This window comes from Salvelinus alpinus, chromosome 10 (assembly GCF_045679555.1).
Source record: "Salvelinus alpinus chromosome 10, SLU_Salpinus.1, whole genome shotgun sequence".
Classification (NCBI taxonomy): Eukaryota; Metazoa; Chordata; class Actinopteri; order Salmoniformes; family Salmonidae; genus Salvelinus; species Salvelinus alpinus.
Genome location: NC_092095.1, coordinates 83,958,791 through 83,978,790, shown reverse-complemented (window position 1 = coordinate 83,978,790; position 20,000 = coordinate 83,958,791). Strand labels below are relative to the sequence as shown.

The 20,000-nt window shown below is 47.4% G+C and overlaps 2 protein-coding genes across 5 annotated transcripts in view; both read right to left on the bottom strand.

Annotated features, from left to right (window-relative positions):
- LOC139532881 (arf-GAP with GTPase, ANK repeat and PH domain-containing protein 1-like) overlaps nucleotides 1–8,481 on the bottom strand; it is a 147,323-nt gene extending 138,842 nt beyond the window's left edge. For all 4 annotated transcript variants that reach the window (XM_071331028.1, XM_071331030.1, XM_071331029.1 and 1 more), the window contains exons 1-2: nucleotides 8,402–8,481; nucleotides 1,018–1,159 (exon numbers count right to left, since the gene is read on the bottom strand). In XM_071331028.1, coding sequence (XP_071187129.1) covers nucleotides 1,018–1,072 — 55 coding nt within the window. In that variant the 5' untranslated portion in view covers nucleotides 1,073–1,159; nucleotides 8,402–8,481. The remainder of the gene's footprint in view (nucleotides 1–1,017; nucleotides 1,160–8,401) is intronic.
- Nucleotides 8,251–20,000, bottom strand: part of LOC139533007 (ephrin type-A receptor 6-like) — a 48,795-nt gene continuing 37,045 nt past the window's right edge. The window contains exons 4-7 of the mRNA XM_071331155.1: nucleotides 14,785–14,897; nucleotides 14,475–14,562; nucleotides 8,402–8,487; nucleotides 8,251–8,256 (exon numbers count right to left, since the gene is read on the bottom strand). Of these exons, the coding sequence (XP_071187256.1) occupies nucleotides 8,251–8,256; nucleotides 8,402–8,487; nucleotides 14,475–14,562; nucleotides 14,785–14,897 (293 nt within the window). The remainder of the gene's footprint in view (nucleotides 8,257–8,401; nucleotides 8,488–14,474; nucleotides 14,563–14,784; nucleotides 14,898–20,000) is intronic.

The window sequence follows — 20,000 nt, the reverse complement described above, 5'->3', positions numbered from 1 at the left end:
GTGTCTGCGTGCCAGTGTGTGTGTGTGTGTGTGTCTCTGCGTGGCAAGTGTGTGTGTGTGTGTCTCTGCGTGGCAAGTGTGTGTGTGTGTGTCTCTGCGTGGCAAGTGTGTGTGTGTGTGTCTCTGCGGGCCAAGTGTGTGTGTGTGTGTCTCTGCGTGGCAAGTGTGTGTGTGTGTGTCTCTGCGTGGCAAGTGTGTGTGTGTGTGTCTCTGCGTGCCAAGTGTGTGTGTGTGTGTCTCTGCGTGCCAAGTGTGTGTGTGTGTGTCTCTGCGTGCCAAGTGTGTGTGTGTGTGTGTGTGTCTCTGCGTGGCAAGTGTGTGTGTGTGTGTCTCTGCGTGGCAAGTGTGTGTGTGTGTGTCTCTGCGTGGCAAGTGTGTGTGTGTGTCTCTGCGTGGCAAGTGTGTGTGTGTGTGTCTGCGTGGCAAGTGTGTGTGTGTGTGTCTCTGCGTGGCAAGTGTGTGTGTGTGTGTCTCTGCGTGCCAAGTGTGTGTGTGTGTGTCTCTGCGTGCCAAGTGTGTGTGTGTGTGTCTCTGCGTGCCAAGTGTGTGTGTGTGTGTCTCTGCGTGCCAAGTGTGTGTGTGTGTGTCTCTGCGTGCCAAGTGTGTGTGTGTGTGTCTCTGCGTGCCAAGTGTGTGTGTGTGTGTCTCTGCGTGCCAAGTGTGTGTGTGTGTGTCTCTGCGTGCCAGTGTGTGTGTGTGTCTCTGCGTGCCAGTGTGTGTGTGTGTGTCTCTGCGTGCCAGTGTGTGTGTGTGTCTCTGCGTGCCAGTGTGTGTGTGTGTCTCTGCGTGCCAGTGTGTGTGTGTGTCTCTGCGTGCCAGTGTGTGTGTGTGTCTCTGCGTGCCAGTGTGTGTGTGTGTCTCTGCGTGCCAGTGTGTGTGTGTGTCTCTGCGTGCCAGTGTGTGTGTGTGTCTCTGCGTGCCAGTGTGTGTGTGTGTCTCTGCGTGCCAGTGTGTGTGTGTGTCTCTGCGTGCCAGTGTGTGTGTGTGTCTCTGCGTGCCAATGTGTGTGCGTCTCACCTTGCGTCCCCACCAGCACCAGAGGCACCTCAGCAGTGTTGCGGTAGTTAGCCATGCGGCTGTAGTAATGGTAGACTGTCTGGAAACTGATCTCATCCTCCAGACTGAACACAAATATCACTGCATCCACCCACAGGGCAAACTGGAGAGAGACAGAGGAAGAGAGAGGAGAAAGTGAGAGAGCAAGAGAGAGACAGACGGAGAGAGGAGAAAGTGAGAGAGAGACAAGGATAGTAAGGTTAACGCTAGAATCCTTAGGTCCTACATCTATTTTTGGACTTCTAAATTAATTATATATACACACATGTACACCCATTGATTCTTGAAGAATATAACTTGCCTCATGAGCTTAGTTCAACTGTCGTAGCCCATCAGAAACCAAAATACAAGCTTGTTTTACACCAATGTATTTAAACACACACACACACACACTGTATAGCCTGAAAACATGGTTAAAATGATACATTGTATATCATGAATGGTCAGTGCATGTGTCCATAACTCTATGAACTTGAGTGGTAACATTTCTCCAGCTTTTTACCAAAACAGGGGCGGGGTTAGGCTTTGATATTGTTTCAAATAAGGATTGTAGTTTTAACTAGGGTTAGTAGTTCAGACTGCATGTGTGGTGAGGTTAGAGGACCCAGAATAACACTAGTTCTGCATGTGTAGTGAGGTTAGAGGACCCAGAATAACACTAGTTCTGCATGTGTGGTGAGGTTAGAGGACCCAGAATAACACTAGTTCTGCATGTGTAGTGAGGTTAGAGGACCCAGAATAACACTAGTTCTGCATGTGTAGTGAGGTTAGAGGACCCAGAATAACACTAGTTCTGCATGTATGGTGAGGTTAGAGGACCCAGAATAACACTAGTTCTGCATGTGTAGTGAGGTTAGAGGACCCAGAATAACACTAGTTCTGCATGTGTGGTGAGGTTAGAGGACCCAGAATAACACTAGTTCTGCATGTGTAGTGAGGTTAGAGGACCCAGAATAACACTAGTTCTGCATGTGTGGTGAGGTTAGAGGACCCAGAATAACACTAGTTCTGCATGTGTGGTGAGGTTAGAGGACCCAGAATAACACTAGTTCTGCATGTGTAGTGAGGTTAGAGGACCCAGAATAACACTAGTTCTGGATGTGTGGTGAGGTTAGAGGACCCAGAATAACACTAGTTCTGCATGTATGGTGAGGTTAGAGGACCCAGAATAACACTAGTTCTGCATGTGTAGTGAGGTTAGAGGACCCAGAATAACACTAGTTCTGCATGTGTGGTGAGGTTAGAGGACCCAGAATAACACTAGTTCTGGATGTGTAGTGAGGTTAGAGGACCCAGAATAACACTAGTTCTGCATGTGTAGTGAGGTTAGAGGACCCAGAATAACACTAGTTCTGCATGTGTAGTGAGGTTAGAGGACCCAGAATAACACTAGTTCTGCATGTGTGGTGAGGTTAGAGGACCCAGAATAACACTAGTTCTGCATGTGTAGTGAGGTTAGAGGACCCAGAATAACACTAGTTCTGCATGTGTAGTGAGGTTAGAGGACCCAGAATAACACTAGTTCTGCATGTATGGTGAGGTTAGAGGACCCAGAATAACACTAGTTCTGCATGTGTAGTGAGGTTAGAGGACCCAGAATAACACTAGTTCTGCATGTGTGGTGAGGTTAGAGGACCCAGAATAACACTAGTTCTGGATGTATGGTGAGGTTAGAGGACCCAGAATAACACTAGTTCTGCATGTGTGGTGAGGTTAGAGGACCCAGAATAACACTAGTTCTGGATGTATGGTGAGGTTAGAGGACCCAGAATAACACTAGTTCTGCATGTGTAGTGAGGTTAGAGGACCCAGAATAACACTAGTTCTGTATGTGTAGTGAGGTTAGAGGACCCAGAATAACACTAGTTCTGCATGTGTGGTGAGGTTAGAGGACCCAGAATAACACTAGTTCTAGATGTGTGGTGAGGTTAGAGGACCCAGAATAACACTAGTTCTGGATGTATGGTGAGGTTAGAGGACCCAGAATAACACTAGTTCTGCATGTGTGGTGAGGTTAGAGGACCCAGAATAACACTAGTTCTGGATGTATGGTGAGGTTAGAGGACCCAGAATAACACTAGTTCTGCATGTGTAGTGAGGTTAGAGGACCCAGAATAACACTAGTTCTGCATGTATGGTGAGGTTAGAGGACCCAGAATAACACTAGTTCTGCATGTGTAGTGAGGTTAGAGGACCCAGAATAACACTAGTTCTGCATGTGTGGTGAGGTTAGAGGACCCAGAATAACACTAGTTCTGGATGTGTAGTGAGGTTAGAGGACCCAGAATAACACTAGTTCTGCATGTGTAGTGAGGTTAGAGGACCCAGAATAACACTAGTTCTGCATGTATGGTGAGGTTAGAGGACCCATAATAACACTAGTTCTGCATGTGTAGTGAGGTTAGAGGACCCAGAATAACACTAGTTATGCATGTGTGGTGAGGTTAGAGGACCCAGAATAACACTAGTTCTGGATGTGTAGTGAGGTTAGAGGACCCAGAATAACACTAGTTCTGCATGTATGGTGAGGTTAGAGGACCCAGAATAACACTAGTTCTGCATGTGTAGTGAGGTTAGAGGACCCAGAATAACACTTGTTCTGCATGTGTAGTGAGGTTAGAGGACCCAGAATAACACTAGTTCTGCATGTGTAGTGAGGTTAGAGGACCCAGAATAACACTAGTTCTGCATGTGTAGTGAGGTTAGAGGACCCAGAATAACACTAGTTCTGCATGTGTAGTGAGGTTAGAGGACCCAGAATAACACTAGTTCTGCATGTGTGGTGAGGTTAGAGGACCCAGAATAACACTAGTTCTGCATGTGTGGTGAGGTTAGAGGACCCAGAATAACACTAGTTCTGCATGTGTGGTGAGGTTAGAGGACCCAGAATAACACTAGTTCTGCATGTGTGGTGAGGTTAGAGGACCCAGAATAACACTAGTTCTGCATGTATGGTGAGGTTAGAGGACCCAGAATAACACTAGTTCTGCATGTGTAGTGAGGTTAGAGGACCCAGAATAACACTAGTTCTGCATGTATGGTGAGGTTAGAGGACCCAGAATAACACTAGTTCTGCATGTGTAGTGAGGTTAGAGGACCCAGAATAACACTAGTTCTGCATGTGTGGTGAGGTTAGAGGACCCAGAATAACACTAGTTCTGGATGTGTAGTGAGGTTAGAGGACCCAGAATAACACTAGTTCTGCATGTATGGTGAGGTTAGAGGACCCAGAATAACACTAGTTCTGCATGTGTAGTGAGGTTAGAGGACCCAGAATAACACTTGTTCTGCATGTGTAGTGAGGTTAGAGGACCCATAATAACACTAGTTCTGCATGTGTAGTGAGGTTAGAGGACCCAGAATAACACTAGTTCTGCATGTGTGGTGAGGTTAGAGGACCCAGAATAACACTAGTTCTGCATGTGTGGTGAGGTTAGAGGACCCAGAATAACACTAGTTCTGCATGTGTAGTGAGGTTAGAGGACCCAGAATAACACTAGTTCTGGATGTGTGGTGAGGTTAGAGGACCCAGAATAACACTAGTTCTGCATGTATGGTGAGGTTAGAGGACCCAGAATAACACTAGTTCTGCATGTGTGGTGAGGTTAGAGGACCCAGAATAACACTAGTTCTGCATGTGTGGTGAGGTTAGAGGACCCAGAATAACACTAGTTCTGGATGTGTAGTGAGGTTAGAGGACCCAGAATAACACTAGTTCTGCATGTGTAGTGAGGTTAGAGGACCCAGAATAACACTAGTTCTGCATGTGTAGTGAGGTTAGAGGACCCAGAATAACACTAGTTCTGCATGTGTGGTGAGGTTAGAGGACCCAGAATAACACTAGTTCTGCATGTGTAGTGAGGTTAGAGGACCCAGAATAACACTAGTTCTGCATGTGTAGTGAGGTTAGAGGACCCAGAATAACACTAGTTCTGCATGTATGGTGAGGTTAGAGGACCCAGAATAACACTAGTTCTGCATGTGTAGTGAGGTTAGAGGACCCAGAATAACACTAGTTCTGCATGTGTGGTGAGGTTAGAGGACCCAGAATAACACTAGTTCTGGATGTATGGTGAGGTTAGAGGACCCAGAATAACACTAGTTCTGCATGTGTGGTGAGGTTAGAGGACCCAGAATAACACTAGTTCTGGATGTATGGTGAGGTTAGAGGACCCAGAATAACACTAGTTCTGCATGTGTGGTGAGGTTAGAGGACCCAGAATAACACTAGTTCTGGATGTATGGTGAGGTTAGAGGACCCAGAATAACACTAGTTCTGCATGTGTAGTGAGGTTAGAGGACCCAGAATAACACTAGTTCTGCATGTATGGTGAGGTTAGAGGACCCAGAATAACACTAGTTCTGCATGTGTAGTGAGGTTAGAGGACCCAGAATAACACTAGTTCTGCATGTGTGGTGAGGTTAGAGGACACAGAATAACACTAGTTCTGGATGTGTAGTGAGGTTAGAGGACCCAGAATAACACTAGTTCTGCATGTGTAGTGAGGTTAGAGGACCCAGAATAACACTAGTTCTGCATGTATGGTGAGGTTAGAGGACCCAGAATAACACTAGTTCTGCATGTGTAGTGAGGTTAGAGGACCCAGAATAACACTAGTTCTGCATGTGTAGTGAGGTTAGAGGACCCAGAATAACACTAGTTCTGCATGTGTGGTGAGGTTAGAGGACCCAGAATAACACTAGTTCTGGATGTGTAGTGAGGTTAGAGGACCCAGAATAACACTAGTTCTGCATGTATGGTGAGGTTAGAGGACCCAGAATAACACTAGTTCTGCATGTGTAGTGAGGTTAGAGGACCCAGAATAACACTTGTTCTGCATGTGTAGTGAGGTTAGAGGACCCAGAATAACACTAGTTCTGCATGTGTAGTGAGGTTAGAGGACCCAGAATAACACTAGTTCTGCATGTGTAGTGAGGTTAGAGGACCCAGAATAACACTAGTTCTGCATGTGTAGTGAGGTTAGAGGACCCAGAATAACACTAGTTCTGCATGTGTGGTGAGGTTAGAGGACCCAGAATAACACTAGTTCTGCATGTGTGGTGAGGTTAGAGGACCCAGAATAACACTAGTTCTGCATGTGTGGTGAGGTTAGAGGACCCAGAATAACACTAGTTCTGCATGTGTGGTGAGGTTAGAGGACCCAGAATAACACTAGTTCTGCATGTATGGTGAGGTTAGAGGACCCAGAATAACACTAGTTCTGCATGTGTAGTGAGGTTAGAGGACCCAGAATAACACTAGTTCTGCATGTATGGTGAGGTTAGAGGACCCAGAATAACACTAGTTATGCATGTGTAGTGAGGTTAGAGGACCCAGAATAACACTAGTTCTGCATGTGTGGTGAGGTTAGAGGACCCAGAATAACACTAGTTCTGGATGTGTAGTGAGGTTAGAGGACCCAGAATAACACTAGTTCTGCATGTATGGTGAGGTTAGAGGACCCAGAATAACACTAGTTCTGCATGTGTAGTGAGGTTAGAGGACCCAGAATAACACTTGTTCTGCATGTGTAGTGAGGTTAGAGGACCCAGAATAACACTAGTTCTGCATGTGTAGTGAGGTTAGAGGACCCAGAATAACACTAGTTCTGCATGTGTGGTGAGGTTAGAGGACCCAGAATAACACTAGTTCTGCATGTATGGTGAGGTTAGAGGACCCAGAATAACACTAGTTCTGCATGTGTAGTGAGGTTAGAGGACCCAGTATAACACTAGTTCTGCATGTATGGTGAGGTTAGAGGACCCAGAATAACACTAGTTCTGCATGTGTAGTGAGGTTAGAGGACCCAGAATAACACTAGTTCTGCATGTGTAGTGAGGTTAGAGGACCCAGTATAACACTAGTTCTGCATGTGTAGTGAGGTTAGAGGACCCAGAATAACACTAGTTCTGCATGTGTAGTGAGGTTAGAGGACCCAGAATAACACTAGTTCTGCATGTGTAGTGAGGTTAGAGGACCCAGAATAACACTAGTTCTGCATGTGTGGTGAGGTTAGAGGACCCAGAATAACACTAGTTCTGCATGTATGGTGAGGTTAGAGGACCCAGAATAACACTAGTTCTGCATGTGTAGTGAGGTTAGAGGACCCAGAATAACACTAGTTCTGCATGTATGGTGAGGTTAGAGGACCCATAATAACACTAGTTCTGCATGTGTAGTGAGGTTAGAGGACCCAGAATAACACTAGTTCTGCATGTGTAGTGAGGTTAGAGGACCCAGAATAACACTAGTTCTGCATGTGTAGTGAGGTTAGAGGACCCAGAATAACACTAGTTCTGCATGTGTGGTGAGGTTAGAGGACCCAGAATAACACTAGTTCTGCATGTATGGTGAGGTTAGAGGACCCAGAATAACACTAGTTCTGCATGTGTAGTGAGGTTAGAGGACCCAGAATAACACTAGTTCTGCATGTATGGTGAGGTTAGAGGACCCAGAATAACACTAGTTCTGCATGTGTAGTGAGGTTAGAGGACCCAGAATAACACTAGTTCTGCATGTGTGGTGAGGTTAGAGGACCCAGAATAACACTAGTTCTGGATGTGTAGTGAGGTTAGAGGACCCAGAATAACACTAGTTCTGCATGTATGGTGAGGTTAGAGGACCCAGAATAACACTAGTTCTGCATGTGTAGTGAGGTTAGAGGACCCAGAATAACACTTGTTCTGCATGTGTAGTGAGGTTAGAGGACCCAGAATAACACTAGTTCTGCATGTGTAGTGAGGTTAGAGGACCCAGAATAACACTAGTTCTGCATGTGTGGTGAGGTTAGAGGACCCAGAATAACACTAGTTCTGCATGTGTAGTGAGGTTAGAGGACCCAGAATAACACTAGTTCTGCATGTGTAGTGAGGTTAGAGGACCCAGAATAACACTAGTTCTGCATGTGTGGTGAGGTTAGAGGACCCAGAATAACACTAGTTCTGCATGTGTGGTGAGGTTAGAGGACCCAGAATAACACTAGTTCTGCATGTATGGTGAGGTTAGAGGACCCAGAATAACACTAGTTCTGCATGTGTAGTGAGGTTAGAGGACCCAGAATAACACTAGTTCTGCATGTGTAGTGAGGTTAGAGGACCCAGAATAACACTAGTTCTGCATGTGTAGTGAGGTTAGAGGACCCAGAATAACACTAGTTCTGCATGTGTGGTGAGGTTAGAGGACCCAGAATAACACTAGTTCTGGATTAAAAAGGATGATCAACAGAGAATGTCCATTAAGTGGAGTTCTACTCTCGGACTACATCTGTTTAATCTGTGTACAGGAAACCCACCCTGTCATCAACCCACAGGAATACTGCCATGTTAATACAGCTGTAATACCAACCTGAGCCTCCGGAGGGCCCCCTTCATCTCTGATGAGCAGTAGGTTGCTCTGTCCGTCCACCACTATCTCCTTCTTAAAACGCCCCCCTGCAGGAACAACACGTAGGATGAGAGGAGAGGGACTGACATGGAGACGGATCACATAGTACATGAGTAACCACAGTAACTAAACTCACTGAGCTTTCAGTCCAATGTCACATTTCATCTGTTGATATCTCAGCAGGATAGCAGCTATAGAGAGTTAGACCAGCTAGAGTCAATTCAACTAACTGTTGATCATGTCATAAATACGTAGTAAAAATGATTTGATGAGGTAACGGTAGTGAGAAGGAGACATGATCAATGGAAAGACACACACACTGAGGATGTCAGCTGTCCAGGACTAGATGGTGATAATGACTACCCACAGGAGAATGAGAGGAATGCTGCTGTACAGGTAAACCACACACAGAGATGTGTGTGTGTGTGTGTGTGTGTGTGTGTGTGTGTGTGTGTGTGTGTGTGTGTGTGTGTGTGTGTGTGTGTGTGTACAACACATTCCAGTAGGTCATTCCTCAAAAAAACATGTTTTATCTGTGAGAACTGTTAGAATGATGTTCTCTCACTGTCCTCCACCAACACCCTATTCTCTGGCCTAGATGCTCTTAGGCTGACCTATGAACCTTGACCTCAGATGGAAAGGTCAGAGGGTATGGACCCGTGACCGGGGTTAAGCAGCCTTGGGGAGCCATCCTAGGGGTACTAAGACCTCTGGGGGTACTTGGCCTATCCACAGGGAGTAGTTGGCCTATGAAGAGAGAGGGAGAGAATGAGACGAAGAGAGAGACGAAGAGAGAGGGAGAGAGAGATGAAGAGACGAAGAGAGAGGGAGAGAGAGAGACGAAGACGAAGAGAGAGGGAGAGAGAGACGAAGACAGAGACGAAGAGAGACGAAGCGGAAGAGAGAGGGAGAGAGAGACGAAGAGAGAGGGAGAGATGAAGAGAGATATGAAGAGAGATGAAGAGAGATATGAAGAGAGAGGGAGAGAGGGCGAGAGAGAGATGGAGAGGGAGATGAAGAGAGGGAGAGAAAGAGATGAAGAGAGGAAGATGTAGAGAGATGAAGAGAGGAAGATGTAGAGAGATGAAGAGAGAGAGATGAAGGGAGAGGGAGATGAAGAGAGAGAGCGGGGCCAGGCCCGGGACAGACTGAACACACTGTGCAGAACGTGTCGCACACTGAGACCTAACCTTGGCCTCAGGACACACCATGTGGAGTCATCATCATCATGGACATTCTGCAAAACCCTGTCTGACTCCTTAGACCCACAGGGGGACAACAACACAGGGTTTTACTCCCTGGTTAAAGAGACATCAGTCTAGCACCCCTTAAAGTAGAAACACCAACACACTTTAGAGTGGTCTGTTTCCTAGAGCAAGACATTGCATCCCCAGTTATAGGGAACTTAGTGTGCATGGCATGAAGCACACTTTTACACACAAAAAATGATGTTTAAAAATAAAGTGATACGCAACCTGTCAACTTCTACACTGTTTAACTGTAAAAAATACCATCTAATATAGCTCAGGTCTTAAGTGTGTGAGCCGCTGCTAACCATATCTGTGGTGTTTGGGGGTTGGAATGTGAGCCAGGCGAGGCAGGGCTTCCCATAATGACATGTTTAACTGGCTGTGTGTGTGTGTGTGTGTGTGTGTGTGTGTGTGTGTGTGTGTGTGTGTGTGTGTGTGTGTGTGTGTGTGTCAGGGTAACAGGAAGAGGCTAGGCCATGGGTCAGTCAGTCAGCCAGCACCACACAGCAGCAGCTCTTCCCAAAGTATTTTTCCAGCTCTTTTTCCAGCTGCGGGGTTATGGACGGAAGCCCACTCCAATCTGCTCAGGGGGGAGATTGGCGGAAGGCTGGGTGGGGCATGGGGGAGGAAAGAGGTGGCGGGGGCACAGTCCGGTTATAGACTGAAGCATGGTGGGTATTTTGAGCGCTCTGGCGAGGGCCTCTTGAAGGGAGAGGGCCTCTCTGCTCTCCAAGCAGCTCCAAGTGGACTCCATCCATGCACAGGAAAAACTAGAAAATGTGGATGGAAAATCCCTAATAATAAATATACACCAAAATACACACACCCTCGTATTTGTACGCAGAGAAAATCCTCATTTTATAGATATATTCTTTTTTATTTAACCTTTAACTAGGCAGGTCAGTTAAGAACAAATTCTTATTTACAATGACAGCCTAGGAACAGTGGGTTAACTGCCTTGTTCAGGGGCAGAACGACAGATTTTTACCGTGGCAGCTCAGGAATTCTACCGTGGCAGCTCAGGAATTCTACCTTGGCAGCTCAGGAATTCTACCATGGCAGCTCAGGAATTCGATCTAGCAACCTTTCGGTTCCTACAACGCTCTAACCACTAGTCTACCTGCCGCCCCATTAGAGGTAGTGTGCTGTGTTTTCTGTTGTATTAAAGTATCAGTCCCCTTGGTGCAGCTTTATGGCTGGGCTCTCTGCTGAGTCAGCTGCTCAGTGTGTGTGTGTGTGTGATATAGAGAAGGGGTGAGTTGTGGCGCCACAAATTAAACAACAGAGAGTGACAGAGTGAAAATGAGAGGGTTCGCTACGTGAAGCTACAAGCTAAATGTTAGCACAGCAGCAACATGATCAGCCTCAGGTTCATCATCTAGCTGCTTTACTGTCACACTAGATTGTCTAAGTGGGAAATACCTGGCTTGTGGCCATTCAGAGCAGCACTTTAGCTAGAGAATGCATTGTTGTGGTGATATCTGGAATGATTATGGGAAACCTGACCTATTATCAAGCTGCTAGTGTGAAATGGTAAGGCCCTGGAGCAAAGAGGAAAACCCTCCACAAGACACAGACAGAAGGAGACAAGAGGATAGTTACCTGCATCCACGTCAGCTAGTTACAAACGCAGCCAAGAAAAACAAGAGGAAATAAAAGCAAATCCAAGGTGCAAGTTATATTCTCAGTTCAAATTAAACACACACACAGAGACAAAGACACACAGAGACACACAGAGACACACAGAGACAGACAGAGACAGACAGACAGGCAGACAGACAGACAAAGACAGAGATAGATAGAGAGAGACCCAGAGAGAGAGAGAGAGAGAGAGACAGAGAGAGAGAGACAGACAGAGACATACAGAGAGAGACAGAGAGAGACAGAGAATACAGAGAGACTGCATAGATTCACCCTAGGTCAGAGAGAAGACCAAGCATCCCAGGCAGAGTGTACAGCCTAGAGCTGTGAGAGGAGAGGGGGTAGGGAGAGTGCAGTGGGGTTATCACATAGAATGTCACAATCGCACATCATCCCTGGTCAGTCAGTGGGTGGTAGAAGAGCAGGTATTTAAACAGATCCTAGTAGCTATAAGCACATCTGACGCTGTACCATAACCTCACACACAACTATCCTGCTTTACGCTATCTACATTGGGCCCTTACGTTGTGTTAACATGGCAGCCAGCACGCTGCGGTGACGTTGTGAGAACGTTGTCACAAGAGCCAGGTGTGTTTGGGTTGGTGTATTATATAACCTATCATAAATGTGTCCATTCATACGCTGTGTGTCTGAGAGGACCTGGGAGAGACCACCACAGCAGTCAGTACTAGCTGCCAGTCCCTCTGCAGACTCCAGTCTACACACTAAGAATAGGCCTGGTTAGCAGCTCTGCAGCTGTGTGGTTAGGTGGTTACTAGGCTAGGCCGTAGGAGCAACTACAGTAGCCTACAACTCAATCAATTACCAGGAGAATTGGGGACCGTCTTGGGAGCATCCATTTTTAGATAGGTGGTTAAGACAGTGTGTGTGATCAAGCAGGGATTTTCTATTTCTGTTAGGCCATTGGTCATGCAACAATGATATCAAAGAGACAGTTCTTTTGGGTGGAAACACTTCCTCGATGGGCGGCGGTGCCAAGAATGTGCCTGGATCAAAGAGCTACGGCTTGTCATTTTAACGTCGCTAAAACACATTCTGCCTTCAAACGCTGGATTGGGTTTCTCTTGGCAGCTGACTGTTATAATCAAGAGGCAAAGAATCGTAAAACACCCGTTGAGTTGTTGACATGTTTCTTTTAGGATATTACCCAGCCTGCCACTGGCCTGCAGACTCCAGCCAGCAGCTATGAAGAGTGACTGACAGACAAATACAGTGGGATACAGATCATCCTACAGTTTAACTCTTGCAGTTAAACGTTGAACCTTCCAGTAGGTATCTCAATATTGACTTGGCTATTCCACTACAGGACTATCTAAGCCCATCTATAGGTGAGCCGACCAGGTTTCAACAACATGTCAATATGCCCTTGAGCAAGGCACTTAAAGGAATAATTGGGGTTAAGTCTCTCTGGATAAGAGCGACCGCTAAATGACTAAAATGTCAAATGTAAATTTATGAGGCAACGTTTTCTACAGACTCATAGGAACATGAGAGTTAGTGCTGAAATATTAACATGCTTAGGTCTCTGAAAGTAGAGCGTAGAGAGGGCTCCCGTATGTGGGCGAGCAGAGCTGGCAGGGTGCCTCCTCTTAGCTTCAATAATGGATGCAGAGTATGGCTGTGTGTCTCCTCAGGGCCTGGACTGTACTGATGATGCTAACACGCTAACGCTACACGAAGGGCTGCATCTCAATAGTGTCTGGTGACTTCCTCTCCTTATCTCTGCATTGATATGAAGCCACAGGAGAGCTGAAAGCAAAACGACAGATGAGCGATGACTACCATGTATCTGACTGGTACCTGTCCCCTTCTTTTAGACTACTGCAGTTGAACGAGAGGAGAGGATTAAAGGAGGACTCTGGACTATTGAGACGCAGCCTAGAGTGGAGGAGTGGACACTGGACTATTGAGATGCAGCTTGGAGTGGAGGAGAGGACACTGGACTATTGAGATGCAGCCTAGGGTGGAGGTGAGGAGAGGTAACAGGGAGAGAACACTGGACTATTGAGATGCAGCCTAGGGTGGAGGTGAGGAGAGGTAACAGGGAGAGAACACTGGACTATTGAGATGCAGCCTGGAGTGGAGGAGAGGACACTGGACTATTGAGATGCAGCCTGGAGTGGAGGAGAGGACACTGGACTATTGAGATGCAGCCTGGAGTGGAGGAGAGAACACTGGACTATTGAGATGCAGCTTGGAGTGGAGGAGAGGACACTGGACTATTGAGATGCAGCCTGGAGTGGAGGAGAGAACACTGGACTATTGAGATGCAGCCTGGAGTGGAGGAGAGGACACTGGACTATTGAGATGCAGCCTGGAGTGGAGGAGAGGACACTGGACTATTGAGATGCAGCTTGGAGTGGAGGAGAGGACACTGGACTATTGAGATGCAGCCTAGGGTGGAGGTGAAGAGAGGTAACAGGGAGAGAACACTGGACTATTGAGATGCAGCCTAGGGTGGAGGTGAGGAGAGGTAACAGGGAGAGAACACTGGACTATTGAGATGCAGCCTAGGGTGGAGGTGAGGAGAGGTAACAGGGAGAGAACACTGGACTATTGAGATGCAGCCTGGAGTGGAGGAGAGGACACTGGACTATTGAGATGCAGCCTAGGGTGGAGGAGAGGACACTGGACTATTGAGATGCAGCCTAGGGTGGAGGTGAGGAGAGGTAACAGGGAGAGAACACTGGCTTCAGAAGTTACATACTGCTCTCTCCAGCTCCTTGTAGCTGGGTAGTTGTGTTAAGCAGGCGGTGTAGTTAAGCATGATCACGGCACCCTGGTTCATTTGTTAAGGCTTTCTAGGAAGCTTTTTCCTCACCAACCACACCGCTATCGACTGACAGACATGATCTGTATCTGAAATGGCACCCTATTCCCTATATATAGTGCCCTAATACAAAGTAGTGAAAAGGGTGCCATTTCAGAGTCCTCCACTGACAGGCACAGACACACACGGGTACAGACACACAGTGGTACAGACACACAGTGGTACAAACACACAGACACACACACACACTGGTACAAACACACACCGGTACAAACACAGACATGGTGAGCAGTAGAGAGCACACTGGTACAGACACAGACATGGTGAGCAGTAGAGAGCACACTGGTCTTACCTTCTGGAGATTCCTCCTGTACGTATGTTCCTGTCAGGTACCTGTGGACCAGCGCAGACTTCCCACTGGCCAGGTTACCCACAATGCCCTGGGGGAGGAAGAAGAAGAACAGGGAAATGAGGCTGTTTCCTGGTTTTGCATATCTTCTTCGTTGGCTTGTAATAATCAGAAGGGTTGTGCTGCAGTGGATAAAGCTGAGAAGAGCTTCAGAGGAAGACAGAGATGCATACATGAATATAGAGAATATGGAATATAGAGGAAGGTAATTATATTCTGTTTGATGTTTTGACCTCATTCCTGGTCTGTGTACATGCACGTCCAGGAGAAGACTCATTGGAGCGTTTGTATCCAATTTCAGACTCACCACTTTGAGTTCTGGTACCGATCGGCTCAGGGTCCACTCCTGGCTGTTCACAAAGGCGTCTGCAACAAAGAGAGAGAAGCCTGTCAATCAACGGTACACACTTGACCCAGATAACATCAGAGGTCTGACAAGCTGTAATATCTATGTCCTCCAGACGTCACGGCAACAAGGGTTCCAATCTGTTCCTGCTCAGTAGTCACTCACTAACAGGGAGGACAGAGACAGATAAACGAGAAGAAAGGGAGGGATGAGGAGAGACTTCGGGGAGGATAGGAGCGTATCATTAAAGATGACAGCTGAGTGACAGCTAGAATAGCTGCATCCTCTCAGAGATACTTCCTGTCTGGTCTGAATGGATGTCTTCAGTAGAGCATATCAGCTGTACATACACACTGAACAGCAAGTCAACAAGACCGATGATACACTACACTGAACAACTACTATACCAGCTGAACGAATCCTGAAGAATGCTGTCCATAGTAGGTGTGTGTGGTATTGGCTAACATGCTACTGGCTAGTTGGCTAGGTATAACATCTCCCTGGCTGTGAGGCTACTGGCTAGGTATAATATCTCCCTGGCTGTGAGGCTACTGGCTAGGTGTAATATCTCCCTGGCTGTGAGGCTACTGGCTAGGTGTAATATCTCCCTGGCTGTGAGGCTACTGGCTAGGTGTAATATCTCCCTGGCTGTGAGGCTACTGGCTAGGTATAATATCTCCCTGGCTGTGAGGCTACTGGCTAGGTGTAATATCTCCCTGGCTGTGAGGCTACTGGCTAGGTATAATATCTCCCTGGCTGTGAGGCTACTGGCTAGGTGTAATATCTCCCTGGGCTGTGAGGCTACTGGCTAGGTGTAATATCTCCCTGGCTGTGAGGCTACTGGCTAGGTGTAATATCTCCCTGGGCTGTGAGGCTACTGGCTAGGTGTAATATCTCCCTGGCTGTGAGGCTACTGGCTAGGTGTAATATCTCCCTGGCTGTGAGGCTACTGGCTAGGTATAATATCTCCCTGGGCTGTGAGGCTACTGGCTAGGTGTAATACCTCCCTGGCTGTGAGGCTACTGGCTAGGTATAATATCTCCCTGGCTGTGAGGCTACTGGCTAGGTGTAATATCTCCCTGGCTGTGAGGCTACTGGCTAGGTGTAATATCTCCCTGGCTGTGAGGCTACTGGCTAGGTATAATATCTCCCTGGGCTGTGAGGCTACTGGCTAGGTATAACATCTCCCTGGCTGTGAGGCTACTAGCTAGGTGTAACATCTCCCTGGCTGTGAGGCTACTGGCTAGGTATAATATCTCCCTGGCTGTGAGGCTACTGGCTAGGTATAACATCTCCCTGGCTGTGAGGCTACTGGCTACGTGTAATATCTCCCTGGCTGTGAGGCTACTGGCTAGGTATAATATCTCCCTGGCTGTGAGGCTACTGGCTAGGTATAATATCTCCCTGGCTGTGAGGCTACTGGCTAGGTATAATATCTCCCTGGCTGTGAGGCTACTGGCTAGGTGTAATATCTCCCTGGCCGTGAGGCTACTGGCTAGGTGTAATATCTCCCTGGCTGTGAGGCTACTGGCTAGGTGTAATATCTCCCTGGGCGTGAGGCTACTGGCTAGGTGTAATATCTCCCTGGCTGTGAGGCTACTGGCTAGGTGTAATATCTCCCTGGCTGTGAGGCTACTGGCTAGGTATAATATCTCCCTGGCTGTGAGGCTACTGGCTAGGTATAATATCTCCCTGGCTGTGAGGCTACTGGCTAGGTATAATATCTCCCTGGCTGTGAGGCTACTGGCTAGGTGTGATATCTCCCTGGCTGTGAGGCTACTGGCTAGGTGTAATATCTCCCTGGCTGTGAGGCTACTGGCTAGGTGTAATATCTCCCTGGCTGTGAGGCTACTGGCTAGGTGTAATATCTCCCTGGCTGTGAGGCTACTGGCTAGGTATAATATCTCCCTGGCTGTGAGGCTACTGGCTAGGTGTAATATCTCCCTGGCTGTGAGGCTACTGGCTAGGTGTAATATCTCCCTGGCTGTGAGGCTACTGGCTAGGTGTAATATCTCCCTGGCTGTGAGGCTACTGGCTAGGTGTAATATCTCCCTGGCCGTGAGGCTACTGGCTAGGTGTAATATCTCCCTGGCTGTGAGGCCCATTAGCCTGACTGGGCCCAGGTCTTATTATCCATCAGAGGCCCAGCATGGCTGCCAAACAAAAGCAGCAGGCCCGCGGTGGAGCCGGTCACACTCTTAATGTTTAATATCACACCAGCTGCTCTGCGACTGGCTCTATTGGAGCCCTGAGCTCCATCTTGGCTCACTGTTGTGGCGCTGGCAGGGCCATTCTCTGGCAGCACACGATTAATGCCAGAATAGATCTTTCAGGAGGAACCAGGCTAACCAAAGCACCAATCAGAGGGGATGTGGGCGTGGCTTAGACCCATAGAGGTGAGAGGGTTAGGGGTGGAGCTAGTCATTATATACAAGGCATTCTGATGCCAACTGTCCTTACGCCACACCTGTTTCCTTGTCTGTTATTAAGGCTAGTGGACTAACAGGAGATGTGGCCTCTACTCTGCTGCGTTCTGTAGGTCCTGTGTACATTCCTCCACTTCACCCTCGGCTGTTTATGAGACAGAGATAAGACCTGGCAGGCTAGATGGAGGGTTGAGTGAGGTCAGTGTGAGGGACAGTATATTTAACTGTAGGTTACAGCTGTGTGAGGAGGTTGCGTTGAGAGACTGTAATGTGAACGTGTTGTTTGGAATTGCATCTGTTGACTGTAATAATGGGTGGTGCATGTGTGAGTGATTGCTACACGAGCGTGGGTGATAGTGTATTGTCATCTATAATTGCAGTGTGCTGTGTACAGTTTGTGTACAGTTTGTGTACAGTGTGTGTGTGTGTGTGTGTGTGTAGTAATGCGTGGGGGTAATAAACTGCCATCCCTCTGCCACTCCAATCACTCCCCTCATTTCCCATGACCTCCTCGCCCCTCCTCCTCCTCCTCGCTGGTTGTTACAGCAGAACACAGCACACACACCTAACTAGTAACGGTCACACACACACCCAACTAGTAACGGTCACACACACACCCAACTAGTAACAGTCACACACACACCCAACTAGTAACGGTCACACACACACCCAACTAGTAACGGTCACACACACACCTAACTAGTAACGGTCACACACACACCCAACTAGTAACGGTCACACACACACCTAACTAGTAACGGTCACACACACACCCAACTAGTAACGGTCACACACACACCCAACTAGTAACGGTCACACACACACACCTAACTAGTAACGGTCACACACACACCTAACTAGTAACAGTCACACACACACCCAACTAGTAACGGTCACACACACACCTAACTAGTATCGGTCACACACACCCAACTAGTAACGGTCACACACACACCCAACTAGTAACGGTCACACACACACCCAACTAGTAACGGTCACACACACACCCAACTAGTAACGGTCACACACACACCCAACTAGTAACGGTCACACACACACCTAACTAGTAACGGTCACACACACACCCAACTAGTAACGGTCACACACACACCTAACTAGTAACGGTCACACACACACCTAACTAGTAACGGTCACACACACACCTAACTAGTAACGGTCACACACACATCACTGCTGGTTACTGTGTGTGGTCAGTTGTATCAGGGCCGTCCAGTCGATCTCACCACAGTGTCACCCTGGAGGAGCCGACACACCAGGTCATTCTAGAAAAGGACTCTGTTCATGCTTGTTATAATCTCACACAACACAGTGCTGTTCTAATAGAAGGCCATGTAGCAGAGACTATTATCCAAACAGACTCGGTCCAAACAGACTCGGTCCAAAGAGACTCGGTCCAAAGAGACTCGGTCCAAAGAGACTCGGTCCAAAGAGACTCGGTCCAAAGAGACTCAGTCATGCATACATTTTCACGTATGGGTGGCCCCAGCGGGAAACGAACCCATGACCCTTGGCATTGCAGGCGTCATGCTCTACCAACTGTGCCACACACACCATTCAGCCCTTCCCTTTCTCCAGACACCCCAGTGTGTTATCTTGCTGGGGTAAGTAGGTCACAGGCCCCACCATCAGACAGGACTGAGGACCACAAACAACCCTGTTCCATTTAGGCCTCCATTTGGACCAGTGTTAGCTTTACTAATTCATCAGGGACAATCTGTGTCAGGCAGACACTACACTATACTACAGGCAGACACTACACTATACTACACTACAGGCAGACACTATACTACACTACACTATACTACACTACAGGCAGACACTACACTATACTACAGGCAGACACTACACTATACTACACTACAGGCAGACACTATACTACACTACACTATACTACACTACAGGCAGACACTACACTATACTACAGGCAGACACTACACTATACTACACTACAGGCAGACACTATACTACACTACAGGCAGACACTACACTATACTACACTACAGGCAGACACTACACTACAGGCAGACACTACACTATACTACACTACAGGCACACTACACTACAGGCAGACACTACACTACACTCACTACACTACAGACAGTCACTACACTCAGTCACTACACTACAGACAGTCACTACACTACAGACAGTCACTACACTCACTACACTACAGGCAGACACTACAGGCAGACAGTCACTACACTGCACTACAGGCAGACACTACAGGCAGACAGTCACTACAGTACAGACAGTCACTACAGTACAGTACAGACAGACACTACAGGCAGACAGTCACTACACTACAGGCAGACAGTCACTACAGTACAGACAGAGTCACTACAGTACAGGCAGACAGACAGTCACTACACTACAGGCAGACACTACAGACAGTCACTACAGTACAGACAGTCACTACAGTACAGGCAGACAGTCACTACAGTACAGGCAGACAGTCACTACAGTACAGACAGTCACTACACTACAGGCAGACATACACTACACTACAGGCAGACACTACAGGCAGACAGTCACTACAGTACAGACAGACATACACTACACTACAGTACAGACAGACACTACAGTACAGACAGACAGTCACTACAGTACAGACACTACAGTACAGATACACTACAGTAAAGACACCACACACCCTTTATTAATGCCTTGAGTACCAAA